The sequence below is a fragment of the Vespula pensylvanica genome, chromosome 12 (assembly GCF_014466175.1).
Source record: "Vespula pensylvanica isolate Volc-1 chromosome 12, ASM1446617v1, whole genome shotgun sequence".
NCBI classification, from domain to species: Eukaryota; Metazoa; Arthropoda; class Insecta; order Hymenoptera; family Vespidae; genus Vespula; species Vespula pensylvanica.
In genome coordinates, this window is record NC_057696.1 from 4,788,211 (window position 1) to 4,814,489 (window position 26,279).

Genomic DNA, 26,279 nt, shown 5'->3' on the forward strand with positions numbered 1-26,279 from the left:
ACGATGAAGACCAAACTAATGGCTTAATATATCTAATGTGCCACGCCAATCCACCTGGAATATCTCTCTTCTACTATATGTCTAGGATATGATCGACTAACTCACTGATTATCATTGAAATATACGTTGAATTATTTCTATCCTCAAAAGGTAAGAGTACAGATCTAAATCTGAAAAATATAGATAGACAAATTTGAATACGTTTGATATCCGAAGAAAATATTGATCGGAGGGAGTATTGAAATATCTTTGGAGACTTTGAAATAACGTAGGAAACTTTTCGCTTATTCGTATTTGTCTCAGGTATAACCGAGAAAACATTTTTCACATTTGCGAAGGATGCAAGTGTCTCGAGATTTTCTTTTCTCTCTCTCTCTCTCTCTCTCTCCCTGTTTCTTTTTCTAACTAAAATTTTAACACGAGTATCGAGTTTATTTATTTCTTTCTTTCGTTCGTTTGGCCGTATCTGAAAAGTATTAAAAATTTCTCTTCATCGTATACTACGACGTGTGGCGAGATCCAATTAAAAGGTCTCGAACACATAGAACCTGTACTCCTGAGGTTTCAAGTTTCTTCCGACCCGATGAGTTCTTTTTTTTTTTTTTTTTTTTTTTTTAACTAGTTATCGAGTAATACGCAGCGAGTTTTATTTTATCAACTCTCACCTATCTCTTCTAATCACTCGAAAAATTGCAAGGGAATCTTTCTTTTGGACAAATCCTATCGAATGGAGAACTTCGTCTCTTTTAATTAAATTCAATTTAAAAGATATCCGAGAAAGAAAGAGAAAAAGATATTACCTCGTGCTCGTGTGTACTTCTTTTTTTCTTATTTCTTTTTTTAAATAAAATTTATACGAGATTAGGTGTCTACTTGATAAACTGTTACACCCTTGTTACGTACCGTGCAGTTGCTAATAAAGGACCGAAACTTTATTGCAGACAGGATTAACTGAACCGAGCTCAACTATTTCTTTCTTTCTCTCTCTTTTTTTTTTTTTTTTTTTTTTTGTAGGAAAACTGGAATCAAGAGAAATTAAGTCATCATACACTTTCACGATCATTCTTTCTTGCATGTTTTTTTTTTTTTTTTCTAAGTAAATAATTTTTATCGGAATTTAATCGAAGTAATCGTCCTATCTATCGTCTCTTTTTTATTCAAATCCTTTCTCTTGTAAAAATGACGGATGAACAGCTGCAACCGGCTGTGCTCGACGATAATAACATTTCGATGAGGCTTATCTACTCTTCCTAGTATTAAAAAGATTAGAAATATACGACGAAAAAATGAGAACAAAAAAAAAGTAAAAAGAGAAAAAAAAACAAAACCCAAAAAAAAAAAAAAAGAAAGACGAATGTTTCGTATCGCAATCTTTTTCATCCGTTCATTTTTTAATATAATAACAGAACATACTCTGAACGACATTATAAAGGTGGAGTCGGGTTCGATAGAAAAAGGGTACAATTTTCGCCAGATACTCCGACTACGTCTCTTACACAATATCGACGTTAACGAACTGTGTTGTGTCCTATGTATTCGGAGTACATACATATATACTGTTCTGGATAGAATCTATATATGTAATACGACTAACAGGAGAAATAATAATTGATAGTATGCACGTGGTATTGATTGAATGATGGCAACTTCTACGGCAATAAATTGATATCACCCATTTTCAAAAGAACCCTTTATCGACGTTAATGTTTAACCGAAAATATCTGCCAATCGAGTTATTTACGTGAATCCAATTTCGGGTTTTACGTTAGTATCGTTTTTTATTAATAATACCTTTCAAGACAATAGCTCTATAGAAAATTTCAATTTATTCCATTATTCCATCCGTGTCAATGGTCTGTAAAAAAGTTTATCAAAAATATATCGGCTGTGACATATCTCTAATTTCATATAAATTTCAATAACTCGTGTGATACCATTTACAATTAATTACCATAATTCGTTCGCAATACTTTTGTTTCTTTTTTTTTTTTTTTCTTTTATTTTTTTCTCTCTCTTTTTTTTTTCTTTTTTATTGTTTTCTTTTTTAAATAATGCTGCGAATTAATTCTCGTGTATATTAGTCCACATCGAATAAAGCAATTCATTATTTTTTTTTTATAATATTCGATTATACGTTTAGTTTATTGAAAAAGCGGTTGTGTTTGGTCTAAAGGTATTCGTGCTTGTTTGGAACCATGGTTCGAAGATTGCTCGTATTAATATGTACACGAACCATATAAAAAACATTAAGCACAATAACCATAGTACTCCGTAACTGTGAAATAAGAAAATAAAAAAAAAAAAGAACATTATTGAAACTGATAAGAATTACGATGAATAACGTTAAGGGTGTAAATGAATAATACGAACTTTGTGATCCATGCCATAAACATACTCGCTAACATAAAAATCAAGAAACCATAACTAGATAATCGTCTTAAGCTCAATCGAGGAGGTATCAATTCTTCGTAACCACTTGAAAAACCATTAATGGTTCGTTTTGGAAGTTTTACAATCGTGGTTGGCGGTATAAGTACTTGTCGGCAAATACTTCCAAGAAAATTTCTCTTGTTGTATAAAGTATTTATCTCGTATTGATACTGCAAATAAATTACGGACGTTTTAATTCAATTTGTAGTCTCTATTGTTAGCTATTATATATATATATATATATGTAAAAAAAAATATTACCTTTTTATTTATATAAGCGCAAAAATTATACAAATTTCTGACTAGAAAAGCACATTCGTTGGAACGAACTGGCTGTAACTCCGGATCTCCCATATATTCGATGTATCGAAAATTTTGTCTTCCATCCGGTATCGGTACAAAAACGCCTGGCCTACTTGAATCTAACGAGGAGTCCATCTAATCGTAATAAATAATGAATTATCAGTTAAGAATAATAAGAATTTAGATCGTTGAAAGGTAACAAGGACAAAATGTAAAATTTGAAAAGACCTGAGACTGATGATGGAAAGAAGTTGAGAGAATACTTTCGTGATATTCCTGATCAGGTGTAATACTAATTTGTGGAATATCTTCTAGTAAAATCTAAAAACGATAAATTTCTCTATATATCATTAATTTACGATGCGAAGTCACGAGATATTTTATAATTGAATTATATTTACTTGGAACATATCGATCAATTGCTGTTGAGCGTTTGCTAAAAATATAGGAACTCTACGGCGTTCCTCTATGGAAATATCATCGGACGAATTCTCTTCCCCGTAAAAGAATTCCCATAGAGCAACTAAAAATTGTTGACTCCGTTTCCTCTTTTCTAACGCTTCGATCAAACTCGTTGCTGTTAAATGTGCTTGTTTGATTATACTTAAGAAAAAAGTTACCTGAAACGAACGATCTTCATTAATAAATGGAAGTAAGTAGGATTTTGTAAAAAATAACAAATACTTGTGTAATGGTGGCTGTTGAAAACATAGGAATGTATTGATACGTTGGTCCTTCGAGTTCCATGATTTGTTGCCTTACTACAGAAGTCCATTGACTAGATTGCATACGATTTCTGTTAAGATTGGCATCATCCATGCAACTTTCTACTTCGGATAATATCCTTGCCAAATGAGGTTGAGAAAATACCTTTGCAAAGATAAAAAAAATATGTATATATATGTATATAAGAATTTTGCAAATTACACACAGCATGTTTATTACCTTTGTAACTCTAAATAACATCAAAGCATTTTTCGGAGCCACGAGGTCAGTTCTCATAAAACGAGGTAATAATTGTTGGAATATTACCGTATAAGCCAGTAGATTATTAGCAACAAAAGTTATCCATCTGCTTGGATCATGTATTTTGCCTCTCTCTTCTTCCTCCGGTTTGCTACAGTTATAAATTATATAAATCTTACTGTAAAATTTTGTTAAAGATATAATTTATTCTCTCATACCCTTCTTTTGTATATGTCACTCCTGGAATATATCTCCATGGTTGAATAAAGCTCAACCATGCCTCCAAAATTAATCTGAACGAACTGTCTAGAGGCCAATGATGTATCGCTTTTCGAAGGAATACATATATTTTTCCTTGCACAGATGGCAAAATAATCCTTCAAAGACAACGGAACATTACTATCTTTCTTACGCAATGTAACAATGTAAATGTGTATAAGAATAAGCGACATAATACCTTTTTAACTCATCCATAGCACTTTTATCTCCGGTTGAACTGTTTGCAAACTCATGTAAAGTTTTTATAAATGCTCTCACTAGACGTATATGTTCGCCAGAATGAATGCTGTGCTATAATAATAATGTTATACGTTGAAAAATGATTAAAAGAAAAAAAATATTACAATACAAATTATATTACTTACACGATGTGGAATAGGAGTAGAGTATGACATATTCATTTGAGAAGGCATATGATCGTCTTCCGTATATTCCATCCAAAAATCTAGAAATACTTGTATTACCGTCTCACTCCTCCATACTTGAGGAAGACATTGCTGTTGAGGAACTCCTACCACTAAATTGGTAGATCCTGGCGATAATATCGATGCTCTCAAAAGTCGTGGAGTTTGTAATCTATGACATTCTCTAATTGAAATTTTAAAACTAATAAACACAAAGTGCATTTCTTTTTTGTAAAAAAAATGATATATTACCTTTTATTTTCAGGCGACTGCATCAATTTTCTTTGAGTTGTTTTTTTTATGTACGGTCCAATTATTGGTAAAACTGGTGAATTATCTCTCGGTAAAAAATGATGCAAATAATAATGAGCCGACTGAACATATACCGTTTCCCAATTTACCCAAACATTTTCTTGCTGCTGTATCTGTAGCCAGGGATTCGTCAAATGGTAAGCGAAATGAAAAATGTAATACTCGAAGGGATATGTAAGAACCATTAAGGAACAATCTATATATTTTCTTTATCGAAGTTTATATTTTTAATTATATTGAGAATTTTAAAGGATACTCATAAATAAAGCTGATGGAACTCTTGTTCCTTGGTCTTCTCTAATTTTGTCAAGATAGAAAGGTGGTATTACACCCTCCTCTAACATCGATCGTATCTTTGACTGAAATTATATTTAGTATGAAGTATAACGATTATTTCCAACTATACAAAATATAAACGACTTACCGGCAAATACGATATTGGAAAGTTATATTTTAAATAACAATCTGGAAGTAATTTATAACAAAGAGAAAATATTGGTCCATGTGGACTAAGAAAATTATACAGCATTTCATATTCCTGTGGATTTTTTTTATAAGTAATATTATGCAAACCCCAACCAATATTATCTGTTATTCCAAACAGAGAATCTATTATTATTGGAAATACATGTTGTAGTTCCGTAGTACTTGATTCATCTATTAATACTGCCAACTCACTACATCTCTGTACTAATGGCAAATTTAGGTATCTCTGTACCCTTATCTGAAATAAAGCACTTTTGTTACTGTTATTATCTAATGCATTTATTTCCACCTTTCAAATTATACTAATGAAACTAATGCATACTAAAAAGTTACGTTCTGCCACACAATATAAATTCATATTGTTTAAAAGAGATTGTTCGACATTTTATACAAAGTTATTAATTTTTAATCTCAATATATATTCAAAATAGTTTGAGGTTAAACTTGCGTTTGAATTAAAATTGAAATTTAAGAGATATTAAAAAAAGTAAATTCTATAGACACTACCGTAGCAATATCTGTGGAGGTAGCCATTATTACACTTATTTATATTTTTAAATACAATACTATGAATACTTAAATATCATCGAGTAAACGTATATGGATTACGATTCACACTATTTGACTTATTTCGCGCTATTTCTACTATTGTGTTCAGAGAAAAACAAGAATCGTTAACTTCCGTAAGTGTTGACCAATGAAAAAACATCCATCAACTTCCTTTATTGCGCCTACCAATCAGAGAAAATCATCGAACTGCATTATGGCGTCGACCAATAAGAAAAAATCAGTCGACTTCCATTATTGTATTCACCAATCAGAAGAATGAAAATTTGTGTTACGGTCGCTATGAAAAACGTGCTTTAAGATCATATCACAAAAAAAATCTAAAGGAAACACTTTTTATATTCGTAATTTATGTTAATGTTGTTTTTTACAAAATAAACTTAAATAATACGTGTATACAATTACAATGTAATACAAATAACGTGTATATAATTTCATTGTTCTTGTCATGTATTGTTATCGAACATATTTTCGGTGTGGATTAATTTATTATTAAATCTTACGAATGCACATTTCTTATGCAATATACACAATTAATAAAAATAATATTTCTAATCTTTATTCTAATCTATAATACGATAACGAACATGTTCTTACAAATCTTTTTTATGATATATACCTAAATGCATATATTTATTTTTTTGTACTACACCTACACATACCAGATCTTGGCTTATAGGTTGGTGAAAATGGTAAGTAAGACGTCCATTTCCATCTAAGATATAAAATATTCGTTTATACGTTTGATTTTGCTATTATTAAAATTTAAATGTTACCTTCTTAATAATTGCATTCCAATGGGAAAATCAAATGTATTCGGTACGTATTCCTCGCCTTGTTTTTCATCCGACGTTTCGACATTTAATTCCATCTCCTTCGACCAAGCTAGTAAACCTCGTTCCTCGTCAGTACCTTAATTTTGATTGAAACAATATATATATATATATATATATATATATATATATATATATTGATTGCTATGAAATATCGTACAATTTCAATTCAATCTACTCTACCTGGTATTATATTATCTAATAAACAACCAATCACACCACCAACTAAAATAGTTGTACTTAATAATACTGTGATAACACCATCAACGATATCATTGCCCGTATTTATTACATTTGCGTGTTTTATCATCCATTTGGATAGTACCTGAATATTAAAGGAGATCAAATTTATTCGAAATTGGATTGACATCTTCAAAAAAATAACTGTAATGATTATTAGCACTGACCATAGGAAAGAAGATAGAAAATCCTAGAATATATAAGTTCCTCGAAGAGTTCAAATTTACATATTGCAAGGCCGAGAGACCTATGAATGGAAAAAAGAAAAATGAACTGTTTCGAAACGTTGTCGAACAGAGGCTCAGCTAAAGATAAAACGTTATTAAATCGTACCGAATGCGCATATCATTCCAAACATAACACAAAATATTCCACCAACGATCGGTTCTGGTATGATAATAAATACCGCACCAAATTTGCTAATTAGTCCTTGTAAAATCATCAGTCCGCAAGCCCATTGTATGACTCTACGGCTTCCTACTTTCGTTACACCTAATCGAAACGAAAGAATACATTATTTTGAATGATAGTTCTGTCAATGCGAACTTTAACAAATGAAGCTGATAAAGCGGACGAGAGTGTACCTATGGTGCCAACATTTTCACCAAACGTATTTGTACCATTGCCACTGCCCCAAAGGCCAGCCAACATCGTTCCAAAGCCTTCTATTCCTATTCCTCGATTAATAGCATGAACTGGTGGAGGTGGAGCACCTATATATTAATTATTTCTTTATTAATTATTTATGTTAATATACATATGCGGATTTGTTGATATAATTAAGTACATAATTCTTACCACACATTCTAGAAGTAGTAGGATAATAACTGATAGATTCAACTGTACATGCTAAAACACCTGCTAACATTCCAAGGACACCTGACAAACTAACCGTAGGTATTCCCCACTGACCGGGATATGGGATTCTAAACCACGGAGAATCACTGATAATTTTAATTTTACTATCGGATCTAGCAGGATGACCGACAGGCAGAGTATCGGTGACCGTTAAAATCGTACAAATAATCCACATTACTACGATCGTCAGTAGTACCTACGAATAACATCGTTATTAATATGAGAAGATCTATAGATAATTGCCGATGAAAATGATAATTATGGATGGGAATTTATGATCGTTTTAGAAACGATCGATATGCATGAAAGAGCACGGGTAACATCGTAAAATTCATCGTTAAAGCGTACAACGACGTACTGTCTCATTTTCGTCTGAATCATAAAATATACAACGTTAAAAATGTATGACGTAACTTACAGGAAATAATTTAAATAATTCGAACCAAATGACTTGTAATCCATGGCCCTTGCGATACATTACTATCGGTACAGGTACATTGATCAATACTTGCGAATACATCGTGAGCATTAGTATCGTTCTGTAAAGAGAAGAAATTTTATTAAAAAACTTCATCGTCGAAGATACCCTTTATTATCCACGTTATTACTTAAGTAGAAAGAAACATATAGATTTATACCCAGCAGCGATACCCCAATGTTTCGATGCAGCTTCCGCAGCATTCTCGAAGAGAGATAATCCGACCAATGAAACGGTCGGTACGATCGTTAAAGGAGTTATAAATTTTAACATGTATCCGATGATTCCTATCGGACAAACGAAAATTCATATATTCGATTTAAATCTTATACTTGCATTTACAATTTGATTAAATTACGGTTAATTTTCTTTCACAAAAGAAAAAAAAGAAGGAAAAAAAAGATCAAGGATAAGATTCTTAATGTTAATTAATGTTAATTATATTTAATGCGGAATTTCCTACGTTCCTATAGATCTGTTTATATTTTGTATCACGAATGCTCGATCGTTACCTCCAAATCCAACAATAACTTGAAACAATGCGGATATCGCGATTGCACCAGATAATTCTCTCATACGAATTTGCCATAACTCTGTACGATTTTCGTGAGACATTGTTTCCAAAATTTCTGGCGCTGGACATTTCCATTGTGGTAGACTCAATATAGCAAGGGTGGGTACTAAAAATGATATAGTACCACCTTGCACCAAAGGTAATCTGCGACAAGATATAATAAAAAACAATAAATACATTACAAACTTATCAAATATTCAATAATGAAAATGAATGCAATTACAATTCGATTCTCATTTCTTTCCTCTTAGTATGGAATAACTTACAATATTTTTATCGATAGTGATTATAAACGTCAATATAAATTATGAACAAAGATTCTCTACCGTATATTTTAAATACTTTAATCTATGATTAGAAACTGTTAGAACAATAACTTGTACGCTCATCTTTTTATTATTCAAATTTTATTGAAGATAATAGTCAAAGCTAATAACTCGTTTTTTCTTTTTTATTTAAAGCTTGCTGTATATGTAATATCTTTTTTTTTTTTATTTTTTATTTTTTTTTTTTGACAATAACGATTCATTCAATGCAATAGATTATAGCTCTCTGCTCGAGAATCGTTAAATGTAAATATCTCTTACACATTTATGATAAATATAGAATTTGTAAGCGTTTTATGCAAACAACTATTTATCGACATGTTTTATGAATAAATCAATTTTCAAGTTAACATTGAAAGAATATATACATGTCTATTTTTAAATATGACTTTTTATATAATCTATATAATTATTATCAGAATAGCTATTTCATAAAAAAGAACTAAAATCCAATTTTTCTACAAAGTAAATAAATTTTTGAATGATCGATCACGATATGATAAGATTCTTATGAAAGAGCTGATAACGATCATTGATTAATAATAATTTATGAGTATAATTAATCATTAATTTAATCTGTTGCTGATGTTTACACAGATAATTAACATATGAGAGATAAGGAAAGTTGTGAGATGATCGTTGATAATATCATCACCTGCATCCTATTGTAGTTTGCAAAAGAGTGACAAGACCAGTTACAAAGATCATCGTTGAGATTATGTAACTTCTGGCAGGGTCATCTTCTGCCATGCAAAGTGCTGGCGTTAGGATGAAGGGAATCGAAACGATGGCACCAATCATGGTCAAGTAATGCTAAAAAAATTTTTACAAAAAGTTTATACGATTTTTTGATTTTTTTTTTTTTTTTGTAACGCCTCAAAGATTTTTCAGACGGGCTTAAAACGTTGCTAATATTTGTAAAAAAAAAAAAATAGTAATAATAATAATAATAATAATAATAATACCTGAAGTGCCATAAAAAAGCACAAATACCACGGTGGTACATCGTCGATGCCATAAGTAATATCAGCTCCTCTGTTCTTGGAAATTGTTATTTCCTCAGTATTAGGTATCGTGGAATTTTCCAAGTCCTAAAACAAAGTCGTAAAGTAAAACGTTATAAAACGTATATTAGACTTATATTAGAGGGAGATGAAAATTTCGTTAAAAAAAAAAAAAAAAAGAAAAAAAAAAGAGAGGGAGGGAGAGAAAGAAAAAAGAAAAAAACAGAAACAAGATGAAAAGAAAAAGAAAATACTAATTTTTTTCCTCGATCTTGTAATATATGATAATTTGTTCTCCTCGTTGCAATCGGATTACTATTCCCTGGTACGCGTGATCGTTCATTTACAACAATAAAAAATATACCACTTCGAACGAGATTACGTAAGAAAATTATGTTACAGACTATATATCCCTTTTTTTTTTAAACCGTTGAGATATCGCTCTCGGCATAAATTAATTTGATGATGATGATGATAACCATAATCAAGGCCGCATTTGTCATATTAAGCGCAAAGTCTCTACGGAAGCAACATTTTAAAGCTTTATTCCTCGCTAAAAAAGAAATATATAAAAAATAGCTCGATATATTTGAATATGTTAAAAGCAAGGCCAGGAAAAAAGAAAATAAAACAAACAAAAATTCGTGCGAATTTGTTTATCGTTCTTTTGGTATAATAAGAGTATAAATGTGGTCCTGATGATGACGATAACAACGAAGAATAAATTTTTAATCCCGAGTAACTACGATGTTCTAAGAAAGAAAAAAAAAAAAAAAAAAAAAAAAAAAAAAAAAAAAAAAAAAAAAAAAAAAAAAAAAAAAAAAGTTTAGAATCAATAAAAAGTCTGACGAAAAACAAGCAAATGTTTTGTACAAAATCGAATTCGTCGTTTCCATTTTCTATTCATTCTATCAAATTCTTCCTCATACCGGAAAATTGATTACTATGCTATTATACGATATACATCGCACTATAATTACGATCTAATTGTAATCACTTTGAATAAATACAATTAAGGAAAACGATTATACCGTCACACGTAATGGTTAAATTTTCTGATTTATCTATAAAATTACATATAGTTCCAAGAATGTTCCGAGAAAAATTACTTTTATTGGCTCCTCATACTATCAACAATTACTAATATAATTGGAATTAACACTTTGTGTTAGATCGATTTAATGTTAGACTTATCTTTGTTAGATATATCTTATTATAATATAATATATCATAATACTTTTACATTAGATTAGATCGTTATTATGTAGATCGATGTGACGATGAATTATTAAGAAATATATACACGGGCATATAACTTTGAGAACGCTTTTGTAATAGCCAATTAGATCGTAAGAAGAATATTTTCCGTCAAGCAAGTAATTAATTAAAAAAATAAAATATCAAGAGATCTTTTCTCGATAAAAAATTTCAAAAATTCGATTAATATATCAGAAAGTTCGATTGATTCATCGCGCAACGTACAATTTGGGACTCATTGAAAATGTAAATGAATTGAAAGCGTGTAACGTCGTGATATATATTCACGTGATACGTTTAATTGAAAGCATTGCCCCGTGACATTGGGAGAATTTAATTGAACGAAGTGCATCTCTTACGGTCTAAAGATTTTCAAACAGTAAAATTGATTTATCTGAGACGCCACAAACGGATGTTCTGGACGAATATACGGGCATAACAAACCTATTAAAAAAATCTAAAAATACATTAAAAATTTTCTATTTGTCTTCAAGATATGAATTTATGTAAGAGTCCAAGAAGAATTTAACTTTAACATTTTCTTTTGTCTTCGATATTATTCTATGTTCATAAGATATAATCTGAATCAAATTTATTATCAAAAAGTAAAGAAAAAGATTAGAAGATAGTATAGGATTATCTCTGATGAAAAATTATTTTTCTAAATATTATAAAGCCATTACAGTTGTATTATATACAATCAACAATCATATAAAAAAAAATCAGATTAATGATAAACCACCCTATAGAACGTTTATTTTTTAACGTCGTAAACAGTATACTTAAGCGAAAAGTTGCACGAGTATATCGTTACATCCTATCACTACACCGTTTAAACATGCACCGGGCAATTTACCGATAAGAATAAAAGGTTCGACGGAAAGAACAATAAAATACAAAAAAATAAATAAGCATTGTTTTTCTTGAACATGAATAAAACGATAAAAAAATATATAAACCTTCGAAAGATCGAGAGAATGCTGATTTATCTTAATCGTACCAATAATCATAAAAACGATAATTGATTACGTCGATAATCCAAAAGAATTATACTTATTAATTGCTTCGTCTTACAATTATGTGAAAGTATTCAAAAACAAAAAAGAAAAACAAAAGAAAATATATGTTAGGTTAACTTCACTGTTACCTTTCACTATTAACTTTCGTTAATTAAATTTACTTACTATTTCGTTCAATGGTATTCCGTTTTGTTTCATATTGACAAGATGATAATAACGAAACAACGAATCAACAACTTTGCCTGATCAATGTCAACAACGGAAATTACACTTTCTTATCGTCGATTATATTCCCTTCTTTTTTCGAACACTTCAATTAAATGTCTTAAACTATATTATATAACACGGAGAAAGAAAGAGAGAAAGAGAGACAGAAAGAGAGAGAGAGAGAGAGAGAGAGAGAAATACACATACACGTATATGAATATATAGACATGTATAAAGTTAATAATATGCGAATATATAATACAAAGTAAAAAAAAAAATATATATATATATATATAGATCTCGTTCGATCGTTTTGCAATGCGCCGTAAGTAAGTAGTTCCTTCTTAATCTGAAGCTAAAAGCGTACTGTGCCAATAGAAATGATCGCGCCTTGATATATCACTAAATGCCCGTTAAGCACGTCTTCGTCAGAATGAAATATTTCGACATTTTCGAAAAGATCGAATACAAACGTCTCCTATCTTAAATAAAACAAACGTTTTTTTACCGAATACACTTTTTTTCCCCTCTTCCCTCTCCTTTTCACTTTGTCTGTCTGTCTGTCTGTCTATCTGTCGATCGGTCGGTATTTTTTTCTCTTTCTAATTATTTTTCTAAATAATATAATCGACAAATCGTAAACGTCGAAACATCTTTCTACGATCCGTTGCGTTCTTTCCCTTCTACTTTACTGTTTCACACGTTGGCAAGTGGAAGTTAAACGTCTTGATCGTTGCCAAAAGCACACACGTTATATTTATAAAACAATTATCATAATAAAAATGAACATATGTTGATGTGACGTGTAATGCAAATTAATATGTATGAACTAAGTCCTTTTGTATAACTAGTGTCATAAAGATAAGTATCAAGAATGTTATCTAGAATTGCATCAATTTATAATAACCTTGTTAAAGCGGTGATCCATTTAGAAAAATTAAAAAAAAAAAAAAAAAAAAGAAAAAAGAGAGAAAGAAAAGAAAAGAAAAATGTAGAACATGTTAAAACAAAAATCATCGAATAGAAAGAACGTATTTGGTCTTTCCAAATATAAATTATATAGTATCATGCAAAAAAATAACCTATCATTCTGTTTACGTTGATTCAAGAAATATTTTCAACAATTACGAATCAGTCTGGCAAATGGAAGGACCGATAAGAAAATAAAATAGAGTATAATTTCTAACAGACTGGATTACGTAAATCTACGTACATTCTATTAATATTTTTAATTGATGTTTTTAAGGAACGAATCTTCGTACGAAGAAAAAAGAAACAAACCTCTTTTTATCGTCTCTTTTGCGTATCACGAATTTCTTGAAGAAATCCAGGTTGGATTCGTCAAAATAATTCTTCATTTCCAACAATGTTTTAAATTATCTTTCAATATTAAACATTCGAAAGTTAAGCATCAAACAAACCGGTTTTTCAAGATAAAGTAATTAAACGCGCATGTGTGAGTGGTTTATTTCTCGATGACACTCCTAGTAGACACTCGAACGTACAATTAATTACTACTACAAAAAAAAAAAAAGAGAGAGAAAAAAAAAGATGCAGTAAATGTTCGCAAATCACTCGGTCTTACAAAATAATAGATGTATATGATATTATAACAATTTTCTACTACGTAAAATGACGATTTTGATTAGTATCTCTCAATTTTTTATACTCTGCCTAATCTTCGTTACACGATCAATTTTTTCCTCCTCTCGTCACTTAATAAATACAATAACGAAAAAGTTCGATGTATACGATCATAACGTCGTAAAAATTTTGTTGGTAATTCAGCACAATGTAATACGACTTTACCATCGGTGGAAATAAATCAAAACTATGATATAGTAAAAACGCCAAAAATAGAGAAGATCGATATAAAACAAATATGTAGCAATATATAGGATAAAAATAATTACATGCAACCATTAGCTCGACGATACTCGCGTTATAATTTTTCTATCAATTACGTCGCAAAATAACATTCAACAAGTGAAAATTTGCCGATGATGATCCTCTATCTCGATATAAATAAAGTATTAATAAATTTAAACAATACAACGATTATATTTATATATATATATAAGAACATTAATAAAAACTGTTATCTCGATTAAATATCACGATGTAACACGCGTGCATACGTATTTTATTTTTTTCAGCAGTATTCCACTTTATCGACCGATAACTGATAATACGTATTATATGTGTGTGTGTGTGTGTGTATGCGTAATCGATATTAATTAATTAAATTAATTACCAGTATTAAAAACTCGATATATTTTATGAAAGTATCTTCGAAAGAGCGAGAACGTTTAGAATCATGAGAGACTGATTTTATAAGTCGTCGAGTAGACTAAAGGCTTACTTGCATCGTTTACATTTCCAATCTTTGTTTTTTATTTCAATCCAAATCGATAATAATCCTTTCCCCGTTCGTTCTATCGTGAGTATTTTTATTATTATTATTATTTTTTTTTCTTTATACATATACATCAGGATAATTTTATTTGTCTATTTCGTTAATCATTCTCAACTATAAATACACGATTACAATGCGATATAAAGTGCATAGATTATTGAGAAACGATTACTGTTAATGTCTAAAAAAATAAATAAATATACGAATAAATGAACACACATCAATCGACTATTTTCTCCGTCGATAATACAATTTCGTAGAAAGAAATTTTTTCCTAACGGTTGATCTATTCCAACGATTGTCGTTTATGGTTGTCCATTTTAATGGCGAATAATACGCGTCGCTTCGTCATAGTTTGTGGTTCTTCTTATTTGTGTAAATCATAACCTATTTACTTATTTAATTCGCTTGTTTCGCATGTTGCATGGATTATTTATTGTGCATATCGTCTAACGAGATCTTTGTATACTTAACGAGTTGAATTATATGCTACTAAATATAAAAAGGGTTCACTGTGTATAACATGGAGATGATTGAAGAACCCATTGAGGAAATATTACTGGAACAAGAATCCAGAACGAGTGATTCTTTGGAAACCAACGCGAAACTGAATCATCCGAATAATTCAAATATCTCCGAGGTAAACGAGAAGTTTTCTTTATTCGTGGCTTAGAAAAACACACAGATTTGCAAGCCATGATTTACTAAGTTTAATCGATACTATTGTTTCTATTTATATTGTTTATTATTACTGCTACCTATATTGTTTATTACTATTATTGTTTCTATTTATTCCATTTATAAGCGAACGCGTTTACATCCATGCCGTATAAAATTTTAGTTTCTTGAAAGCCGTTATGAAAATCGTGCCGGAACGTTTACAACGGGTATCGACATATTTAGTAAAGAAGAAAAGTTGAAAATGGAGGAGAGAGCTAAGCGTTTTGGATTGCCCAAAAGTTTTTTATCTAATTACGAACAAGATTTATATACGAGGTAAAGTTTAGGTATTTTCTTTGTTAATAGCTAATAACAGATGATAATTTATATATCGTATTAATAATTTCTTTCTAATACGTATCAGCATGGGCATAGGCGAAGATAACGAGAATACAAGGAATATTAGATTGAATGTGATACACATGAGAGGAACCAAAGAAATGAGCACGAAAGACGTTTTTAAATATTTCGAAGACTATGCTCCGGCATCTATCGAATGGATAAACGATGTGTCATGTATATACTCTTTTCTTTATACGTATTTCGTAGAGCTACGGCTTATATTTTAAATATTAATTTTCTCGCAGGTAACGTAGTATGGCTGGACAATGCGTCGGCAGCTAGAGCCATGTTAGGATTATCAAAACGTATTGTAGGTGTTAATGACAAACTGCAAAGCAATAAAAGTAATGCAGATATGATAGATAGCATCCCCGATGAAGACTGCATCATAGAAGTTAAACATGGCAGCTTATCCGATAAGGAGATCAAAGGAAAAAAAGATACAAATGAAATAAATATAAAAGATATTGATTATCCTTTACCTCCTGGTATATGGAGAAAAGGTATTGATTACCCTAAATCTAGAGGCATCTTTTTACGATTTGCTACTAGATCTGATAAGAAACAACCAAACGCAGAGAAGATGAGCGAATATTATAAAAAATATGGGAATCCTAATTTTGGAGGTAGTATCGTATATATATATATATATATATATACGCGTATGTATTACGTATTACGTATTACGTATGTGTATTACGTAATAACTCGGTTGTAATATTGAATCGTAACAATGCTTTTTTTTTAATGACAGGAATAAAAGGTATATTGACGGAATCTCGTAAACGTCTGTACAAACAAATTAAACAAAGTAGAAAAAAAGTGTCGGAAGAGAGAGAAGAGGATAGTACATCCAGGAAACGCATGAAAAATCCTTGGGGTGCTTTGTCCGAGTCATGGGGAATTAATGACTCTGTAGAAAATGATTTTATTTTAAAAAATGATTACAAGGATCAAGGACGAAATATAAAGGAAAGACTAGGCATTAAATTTCCTTCTAAAAATATGACGCGCGTCGAAGAAAGTAACAGCAGTGGTAACGACAGCGATAGCGAAGAAGATTGGTGCAAAAGAAGTAAAGTGTTACGTATGCGAATGCATGCGGATGACGAAGAGAAGAAGATTCATAAAAGACGTGCTAAACTCAAAACTCAGGTATGTATTAATCTGTACTAATCTAATTTTTATTTTGACAATTCCTTCGTTTTAAAACTGTACTTTACTATTTATTTATTTATTCATTTATCTATTTCTTTTTAATGAATGTGTAGATGTTATTAAATAGTATGTCAAGCGGAAATGATTTACGGTCGAGACTTGGTAGTAGACCGGTCAAACCGACGCAATATCGTGATGCAATACAAGTCGTTGTTACAAATAGAAACGCTACAAGATTGAATTCTACAAAAGCTAGCGATTCCGAGGTAATTTAAAAGTTACTTTAATTACGCAAGTATTTTTTTAACGATCGATTAGACATGTATTAATCTTTTCAATGATAGGAAGAAGATGGTGAAATCGTAGAGGATACTCAAGTAGAAGAGAAAGAAGAGGGCGAATGGCAAGAAACGGAAGAGGAAAATACAGAGGGCGAAGAAAGGGAAGAGAATGAGATCGATAGCGAAGATAGCGATGTAGAGGCAAAAGAAGTACAAGGTCCTAAAGGCAGCGTGATCAAAGTGGTACAACATAAGCCACGTGTTGCGTCCACTGTTTGGACGAGATTAAATAATGTAAAAAGTGTAATTAACAGCAGTAGTTTAAAGGAAAGGTGAGCGAGAGAAAAAGAGACAACAAATCTTCCTATTTGAAACATTCTGTACAACTAATTGTATTATTAATCATTAATTATTTGCAGACAATCAAGAGGTCGAGATTTAAGAGATACATTAAAAAGTGGCGATCTACGTTCGCGTATTGGAAATCATACGAGAGGACGTTCGCAATTAAGGATAGAAGTGAAAAATGACAAATATACAGAGGATGGAAACGATATTAAGTGATCATCAATTGCATTTGCGGATCTGTGATTTTTTAGAACTGTCTTTATGAAATTGAAGATTTTTAAACTATACTATATCGAAATAAAGGGGATTGTGTATTGTGATAAGAAAATAAAATAAAAAAAAAAAAAAAAGAAAAAACCAAAAAAAGAAGAAAAAAAAAGATTCGTGTCAATATATATATATATTCGAAAATTATCTGATTCTGGTGTACGATACAGTGATTACTTGAATGTTAATGAACTATTTGAGATATATGTGTGTGTGTATTTATATATACACACACATGCATACAGATACATACATACACACACATATATATATATATATATATATAGCTATTATTAGTAAATAATGTTCATTCATAGAATCCTATTTGTACTAAAACTTTTATTCCCATTTATGTATATATCAATTAATTAGATACGAGTAACAGCACTATATCATTAGTGCCATTGCCATAAATCTTCCTTGAACATTTATAAAAGGTGACCATTTCTTCCAAGATCCTACAATAAAAAACACTGGTCAATTATAAATTTTTATCCATTCCTTCATTTTAATTAACAAACGTTAATATTATTTTATTTTTTATACGCTTAATTATCCTGTTACTACGAGAATGTAAGAACAAAAAACTATTAGTTTTTTAATTTTATTATTCGTCCATTGACAACTTCTCTGGATAAAAATTAAATTTTGTGTTCATTGTTCACTTCTTTGAAAGTGAACTAGTATTTGGATGGTGAGTCAAATATCAAATTATTTACGACAAAGTGAAGAGAAATTGAATATTGTAAATGATCAAATAAATAATCTTCTGTACATATTTCTGAACGCAATGTGTGTATTAAATCTGTATCCGTCCCGTTCGACGTCCTCTGTACAGAAAGAAAACCGTCGTTTTCCATTTGTGTCGCTACGTTATAATCAGTATCGTCGCCTTCCATTATAGTGTCTGCGCCATGACCGGTACCGTCGGCTTCCAATATAGTGTCTGCGCTATAGCCGGTACTGTCGCCTTCCATTATAGCGTCCGTATTAACAGCTACGCTGAAGAGAAAATTTATCATTGCGGTTGGAAAAATTTGGAGATACGCTCATCTTTTTGTCAAATGTTTCTCATAAAAGAACTTGCGTAAAATTGCAACTATTCCGTTCCACATCGTAATATCGATCGATTATTCATCGATACTTACAAATCGATTATTCGTCTACGAACTAGTTAACAGTTCACCGCGTTTTACTTTTAGCGAAATATCGAAATATCGTATTTCCTCTACGAAGATCCCGTCTGGATCGGTATAGAATAGAGAAAACAAATTCTTGGAAATAAAAGCGACGTGATGGGCGAAGTGTTGAAAGATTGGTTTAGAAAGAGATTAGGAGTGTTGATAGATCTAACGCCGGAATTGTTTGGCCATTACACGAGGGACGGTAATCTGTTGGCCGAAATTCTTCACACTTACGGGATCATCAATTGCGATCAATTGAATACGATCATTCGGACGAAGGATCCTGCTCTATGTAGAGTAAACCTGAAACATTTGCGCGTTTGGTTACATTTCATCGGAGTCGACTGTACCGACGAATGTATCAACGAGATCAGCTGTGGCAAGGGCACCACGAGTCTACAATTATTCTACAAAGTATATCTCTGCTTAGAGGGCAAGGACAGTTTGTACTTTATCACGTTGCAAAAAGAACGAGAGAAGTACATTCCTACCTCAAGTAAATTCGACATGATATCCATCGAAGAAAAACCTTCTCCGTACGAGCCACCCGACCATCCTCTCTCGAAGCCTCTAAAAAAAGCTACCAGCACGATAAAATGGCATCGTAACAAGTTCCAAGACGTATTAAGATCTTGTAGAAGAGAGATGAAGAAGCTAGAGAGCTTGAAGAAGAAACCATCGAAGGAGATCGATATCGACAAACCTGACCTTCCGAAAGTATTTTGCGACACGATGAAGGGAGAGGATTTTTTGAAAGAGATGGACGATTTTGCTCAGAAGCATCGCATCAAATCAACCAAACCTGTAACGTATGATCCTTGTCTGTCCGATAAGGAGTTCGACGAAATCGAGGCAACCGCCGAGGATCCCGAGGCTGCAAAGGCTTACGTATCGTGGTTGAAAAATCGCAAAAGAAAAGAGAACATCGAGAATGCCGTGAAATCAAGAATGCAGAGTATGCTGCTCTCCGAACTTTGGAAAGCGTTGTCGGACGAGCAAGAGACGATTTTCGACGAGGTACTCGCTCGTCGGGCGTTGGATCATAGCCACTACGAGAAGCAAATGATAACTAAATTGTTGGAGATACGTAATTACAAAAATATCATAACCGAGAATAGAAAGATCGTGCAAGAGTTGATAATGGATGCTAAGGAGAACAAAATCCAAATGGAAAAAGTACGGACGCGAGAGGAACTCGATTGGGAATGGGAAGACCTTGACAACGAGTTTCAGAGATTGTTCGAACTACATCGGAGGATTCTTAAGGAGAAATTTAAAAAATTACGCGAGAAACACGAACGCATCTGTCGGGAAACCGTTCAAGATCTGGTCGACGTCGCGTTGAAGGTAGCCGAATTTCGAAGCTCCAACGAAGGTTACGTGCCGAAGGTCATTTGGAAGGAGTGGAAGACGTTGTTCATAAAATGTCAGCCCATATTCGAAATTTTCGAGGACGAATTTCCCAAAGGCGAACAGGATGAGAGGGAAGAGGAGATCGAAGAAATTATTCGTTCGCGAATAGACAGGGAGGAGGCTTTGAACGAGGCTAATTTCGAGAGTTATCACAATTTGCAGTCACCTTGGGACGATTACGTACCTACGATAGAACCCGAGATCGAAGAAATCTTGAAGTTGGGCGAACTCGTCTTGGGATACATCGTTCATCGGCTCTTAGAGTTCGTTTATCCGTACCCGATTGGCCCTTTGGAAGCTCCGATACCCGAGGTCCAGACCGCCGCCATAATTTTGGGTGTCGTGGAGAAACGTTTGTACAATCCTATTCGGATGTTATTGAACAAGAGCGGGATTCGTTTGATATCGATGGAGGATGCCATTAACTACTGCTTGCTGCAATACAAGGAGGAGATGTTGGACGTGAGATACATCGACGCGAACATCCTTCGAGCTACCGAGGACATTTTGAAGGAATCGACCGTCTCGAAACGTAAGTCCGAGGATTCGAGGAAGACCACGTATACGGCGCGATCGAAAAAAACGCTTCGATCGCCGAAGCCTAAAGAGGAAAACGAGAAAGGAAAGGAAGGTTTGGAAGAGAAGGAGACTCAGACGCCACGAGTAATACCTTACGACGACGTCGATCCTATCTTGAGCAATGCCGCCTTCGTTGGAAAATGGACCTACGAATTTCTCACCCTTGGTCAGCCAATTTCGAACGAGCTGAGCACGCGGATACTCTTGGAGTATCTCAAGAGTCTCAGCGAGGTCAAAGGATGGGCGTTGATCGATTATCCAAACAGTTACGATCAGATGGCTCGTTTGGAATTCGCTTTAACAGGTCGTAAAATTCCACCGGATCCCACTACCGTGAACTTCGATAACGTTAACATCGAGGAGATCGATCCGATTTTACCGAGGATAGTTTACGAGGATACCGAAATCGACGAATACGCTATATACAGGCAATCATTGACACTATAATATAAACGTCGAATAAGAAACATCGATGCGTAAAAATGCCGAAGGGAATGTCACATCTTAATACGATACGACGTTTACAGGCAGTCGAAACTTTTGCCAAATCCGATCAAGAAGAAAGAGGCATGCACCTCGACGTCGACCTTTGTGACGGCTTACGTCAGAGCGATACCAAAGCCAAAGAATCTCGACGTAGACCCGAACAAGCTGGTGGAAGTCTTGTCCGAGCACGCGACCGCTCTTGACGAGTTTTACGCCGATCGGAGCGTCGCGTACGTCGTCTATTACGATTACTTCGACATCCAGACCATAAAGAAAATTGCCAGGCTCGTGATCGGGGAAAAATCGTTGCCGAGGATACCTTCGGTGGAGCTTTTCGGGAACATTGTCACGTTGTTGGAGGAAGATAAAGATTGGGAAAGCAAAGTATTCCTCAAGAAGAAGTCGGTGGCTAGGCAGCTTCTATCCCAGTCGACGATCGCCTCGAAGGAGACGGAGAACGAAGAAGAGAAGGAGGAAATGGAAACGGACGACGGATCCAAAGAGGACGACGTCGATGCTCCTCGAATACCGAAACCCGGAGAGGACGGATGGCAATGGATAGATTTTCCACAGAGTCCGATATTGCTCGACGCCCTGGCTACTCTTTGGGAAAACGTGGAAGAGATTTACATCGTTGATCTGATAGAAATTTTCTCTTTGAAGAGAACGCACTCCTCGGCTATCGTACCGTACAAGGATTTCGTAATGAGAAACCTCAAGAATTTTATCGAGAGACCCGACACCAAGCAGAATCTCTTGGAAAATTTTCAACGTTCGTTCAATGATATAAGCCAGGACATCAGGGACGACGAGGAAGTTAAATGCGAATTGCACTGTCGTCTAACCGACTTTCAAACTCATCTGTGGGATATCTGTGATTCGAAGAGGTCAGAGGCCGAAGAGGAACGTCAGAAAATCATTCAAGAACATTGGGTCGACGTCGAAGCCGTGATTCTCGTCAACATATACATATCGATTCTTCAGGCCGAGATCGATCGATCCGTCGATACTCTTCAAATCGTTCAAGATTATTACACGAGTATGCTTCAAAAGCCGATTCGAGAATCGAGATTATCGAAAATTCTACTCGACAGGCTGAAGATGCACGTGGAGATATCGCAGAAGGATGAGCTAACCGACGTCCCGAGTAACGCGTTTCATCCTCACAAAGAGAGAGATAAAAAGAATAAAAAGGAATCGAGAACGGGCTCCGAGAGATTCGATCATGCCAAGCCCGTCATGGATCCGAACGATTTCACTCGCGAGATCACGAATTTATTCGTCAACGTCGAGGACGCGACAGATTTCGATCCAACCGAGAACGCCGTTTACAAAGCGATCTTCGACAACGTTAATTACGTCAAAAATTTTGTAGAATTCAACGCAACGATCGTCAATGACGCGTTGAAGAGGGAAGAGAATATGTTGGTCGGCGAAAGAACGTGGAGAAAGAGCGAACTTTCGGCGGATACTATCGTTGGGAGATTGACGAGCAGAGGTCAGGATCTTTTTCAAGAATGGCGATACGCTACTCTCTTCGAGATCAATCGAATGAGGTTCAGGTTGAAGGTAATCTTGGCCGCCGCCGAAGCTGACGTTACTTTTCTCCTCGACACGATGAGATTCGTCTTTCATCGGATCTACGAACGAATAGTCGACAGGTATCGTTGAAACGAAAAAAAAAAAAAAAGGTGGAAACAATATTTTTCTATGTTCATCGAGATCGACGAGTATAAAGTTGTTTTTTTTTACACACACGCACGCACAGATACAGGAAAGAGAAGAACAGCGTGGACGATATGATAAAAGTCTTTTGTTTCGCCATCGAAGAAGAGAAACCGATTCAAGAGGAATTAGTTTTAGACGGTGAAAACTTCTACGTGAGCCCCAACGTTTTGATGTTCCCAACGAAACCCGAGCCAACGCCGACATTAACGAGGGAGACCGTGAAACCCTCTCTATTCACGATCTCTCAGTTGGGTCGCCTTATGAACGTCTTTAGAATAATCGCACCGAGTGGGACGTTGCCCGAACGATCTCTCGTCTACGTTCTTCAAGACATGATATCTTACAACAAGGAGGAAGAAGACGGTTTTGGATCGATGCTGGTTCCCACGTGTTGGCAACTCTTACGTTCTTGCGACGTATCAAAACTCGTAGAGAGTATCTTCGGTCGTTGCGAGTACATCGATTGGCGCGAATTCCTCATCTACGCAATGGACCTTCCTACGGCAACTCAGGAAGATATTCTATCTGCTCGCAATAGATTTAGAACGTTAGATTCGGAATTGCAAGAGACCGTGACGAAAGATCAATATCGTTTCGTACCATTGTGGTTCTTCAAGTATACCGACGATATTTCATCGGACATCGAACACATCCTATTCGATGACTTTCAAAGAACGTTCGAAGAGTTATTCGCAGAAGAGAAGGATTTCGTTAATCCTGAGAAATTGTTGGGTACTATTATCCCGGAAAAGGCAATGGATTACGTGCGTTCCTTGAGAATTAGCAGGGGAATCAATGACGATGTTCTATTAGAGGACGAGGAGGAGAAGATAATGGTCCAGAGGGATGCCGAGGAGGCTTTGAGACTCATGTTGGCGAAAGAGTTGCTTTGTCAGATGTATTTGATCGATCGATACTCGGTCAATTATACCGCTTTGCTCTTGGCCTTTTGCAAGGACGAGGATCCTCGCGTGGGACTTGGAAAGGCACTCTCGTTAGCTATCGGAACTAAAGTGTGCACGGACTTCGAGGAGGGAGAGAAGTACGTCGAGAAGATACTCGAAGAGAAAAGATATATCTCCCAATTGGAATCTACGAGACAGCTTTTGCGCGAAGAAGCGATTCAGGTAATCTTAATTAATAAATAATTTTTTAATTAACAACAAATTCCAGTTGGACTTGAGAAAAATTCATTTCTAATATCGTTGATTAATATCAAATAACGGTAGTTACGCCTATCGGTTAATTATCGATCGAACAATTTGTTCGTTAAGGTAGCGAAAGAGATATCGAACTTCCTCGTTGAAAATGCTATAGCAGGCGTGACAATAACGGAAGAAACAAACGAATACACGTTACCGCGTCGACTGATAATCCAGAAGATCGATGGATCCGGCGAGATCGATATCTCGGAGTTACTTCACGGTATACCGAATATGGAGCAAATCTTCGATTCGACAGACGACAAAAGCAACGATCTTCGAACTTCTTCCAGTATAATAACGTTGGAGAGTTATCAGGAATTTGAAGAACGAATCGAAAGAGGGCCGGTTTATTGGCTACCGTTCCACGTTTGCATGGTAAACTAAGAACAAATCAATAATTATATCACGATTTTTATATATACGTGTAGACGCCATTTAACATCAAGCGAATCTTCGTATCGAATCATTTTAATCTTTAACATTGTACAAGATGTGACGATGTCGAGATCGGAGAATAGCAATTTTTCATTATTTTCTCGTTGATTATTTCGTTGAAACGATAATGAATTCACTTTGTAGGCAGTTTTATCGGCTACCTTACCGTGGCACGCTTCCCAACCTGATCTCTTTCAAACGAAGAAATCTCTTCGTCAATTACTGCGTGACGTTTACGACGATCTTTACGACGAAGAACTCTCAAACGACAAAGACTTGGTTTTGTCGCATCGTTTCTTGAATCATGACTTCATCACGGAATTGTTGGAAAGTACGAGCAAGTTCGTTGTTAAACATCTCGGTAATCTGCTTTCTGAAATAATAACGGAGGAACGGGAAAGGAATCTTTGACTCCTCGTAAACTCATTATTGTTATTTCTTGTTTCTTTTTCCTTTCATTTCTTTTTCTCTCTTCTTTTCTTTTTTTTTTTTTTTGCTTCTTTACCTATTGTAAATAAATTCGAAGAACATTAATACGATTCGATGTATCTACATATCGTTCTTTTTAACAGAATTTATTCTTCTATTACATCACGCGCATAAAATTGAGATGAGAAAAAGCAAGAACTTACGTACACGAGGATGTATATATACTTTCTACGTTCAAATTACGAACCGAACACAATCTACTTCTTTCTCTACTTCTTCTTCTATTTTTTTCTTTTTCCTTTTCTCTCTTTTTTTTTTTTTTTTTTTGATATTTGCGAAATAAATAGGAGGAACAGAAATTCGCCAATGGCGATCGTTATAATCGACGATGATCCTCGTGTTCGTCTCTTGCGTATTTTTTTTTTCTTTTTCTTTTTTTCTTTATAATATTATTCGTTTTTAATAAATTGTATTTTAATAATAAATTGGCGATGTGAACGACGATACGTTTTTCTGTTCATACGTGGTATGTAACTGCGTTTACGTTAAATACGTCTTGTCTCGTATATCTCAAAGAATTGCTTACGTTTATATAAATACTTAGCAATTTAACTTACATCGTATTTGGATTTAATCGCTATTTCGTTTTTGCTGATCGATATTAATTTTCACGCGTTTGATGAAAAGCCGCAAGAGCTGATGGGCGTACGATCGAATCGAAAGTTTCGTTCTCATTAGAATTAAA

General features: G+C 33.8%; 4 protein-coding genes across 9 annotated transcripts; 2 read left to right on the plus strand and 2 right to left on the minus strand.

The window, feature by feature from the left end:
* Nucleotides 1-1,807: 1,807 nt before the first annotated feature.
* LOC122633292 (sphingomyelin phosphodiesterase 4) lies at nucleotides 1,808-5,844 on the minus strand. Of its 5 annotated transcripts, none has more exons than XM_043821041.1 (14): nucleotides 5,688-5,844; nucleotides 5,119-5,418; nucleotides 4,951-5,053; nucleotides 4,635-4,890; nucleotides 4,344-4,566; nucleotides 4,157-4,269; nucleotides 3,918-4,076; nucleotides 3,679-3,850; nucleotides 3,418-3,603; nucleotides 3,135-3,353; nucleotides 2,962-3,054; nucleotides 2,692-2,868; nucleotides 2,371-2,600; nucleotides 1,808-2,275 (listed from the first exon to the last, which is right to left on the minus strand). In XM_043821041.1, exons 1-14 carry the CDS (start codon nucleotides 5,712-5,714, stop codon nucleotides 2,137-2,139), a joined length of 2,397 nt encoding a protein of 798 aa, XP_043676976.1. In that variant the 5' UTR covers nucleotides 5,715-5,844; the 3' UTR covers nucleotides 1,808-2,136. The 5 variants fall into 5 exon arrangements, with proteins under 5 accessions (XP_043676976.1, XP_043676972.1, XP_043676974.1 ...); XM_043821037.1 differs by having other exon boundaries at nucleotides 4,344-4,584; XM_043821039.1 differs by lacking the exon at nucleotides 5,688-5,844 and adding an exon at nucleotides 5,503-5,654 and having other exon boundaries at nucleotides 4,344-4,584; nucleotides 4,635-4,866.
* Nucleotides 5,845-6,290: 446 nt separating this feature from the next.
* Nucleotides 6,291-14,023, minus strand: LOC122633293 (solute carrier family 23 member 1). Of its 2 annotated transcripts, none has more exons than XM_043821044.1 (13): nucleotides 13,825-14,023; nucleotides 10,022-10,147; nucleotides 9,712-9,869; nucleotides 8,669-8,874; nucleotides 8,317-8,443; nucleotides 8,097-8,217; nucleotides 7,619-7,874; nucleotides 7,405-7,533; nucleotides 7,154-7,312; nucleotides 6,988-7,067; nucleotides 6,764-6,905; nucleotides 6,524-6,659; nucleotides 6,291-6,462 (listed from the first exon to the last, which is right to left on the minus strand). In XM_043821044.1, the coding sequence occupies exons 2-13, from the start codon at nucleotides 10,031-10,033 to the stop codon at nucleotides 6,381-6,383; spliced, it is 1,608 nt and encodes a 535-aa protein (XP_043676979.1). In that variant the 5' UTR covers nucleotides 10,034-10,147; nucleotides 13,825-14,023; the 3' UTR covers nucleotides 6,291-6,380. The 2 variants fall into 2 exon arrangements, with proteins under 2 accessions (XP_043676979.1, XP_043676978.1); XM_043821043.1 differs by lacking the exon at nucleotides 13,825-14,023 and adding an exon at nucleotides 12,502-12,776.
* A 999-nt stretch (nucleotides 14,024-15,022) lies between these two features.
* Nucleotides 15,023-18,861, plus strand: LOC122633305 (nuclear cap-binding protein subunit 3-like). Its single transcript, XM_043821061.1, has 8 exons — nucleotides 15,023-15,599; nucleotides 15,801-15,955; nucleotides 16,044-16,195; nucleotides 16,267-16,647; nucleotides 16,776-17,176; nucleotides 17,293-17,445; nucleotides 17,524-17,792; nucleotides 17,880-18,861. Exons 1-8 carry the CDS (start codon nucleotides 15,483-15,485, stop codon nucleotides 18,022-18,024), a joined length of 1,773 nt encoding a protein of 590 aa, XP_043676996.1. The 5' UTR covers nucleotides 15,023-15,482; the 3' UTR covers nucleotides 18,025-18,861.
* A 509-nt stretch (nucleotides 18,862-19,370) lies between these two features.
* On the plus strand, nucleotides 19,371-25,824 carry LOC122633599 (sperm flagellar protein 2-like). Its single transcript, XM_043821633.1, has 5 exons — nucleotides 19,371-21,679; nucleotides 21,779-23,398; nucleotides 23,506-24,598; nucleotides 24,740-25,045; nucleotides 25,250-25,824. Exons 1-5 carry the CDS (start codon nucleotides 19,371-19,373, stop codon nucleotides 25,514-25,516), a joined length of 5,595 nt encoding a protein of 1,864 aa, XP_043677568.1. The 3' UTR covers nucleotides 25,517-25,824.
* Nucleotides 25,825-26,279: the final 455 nt, after the last annotated feature.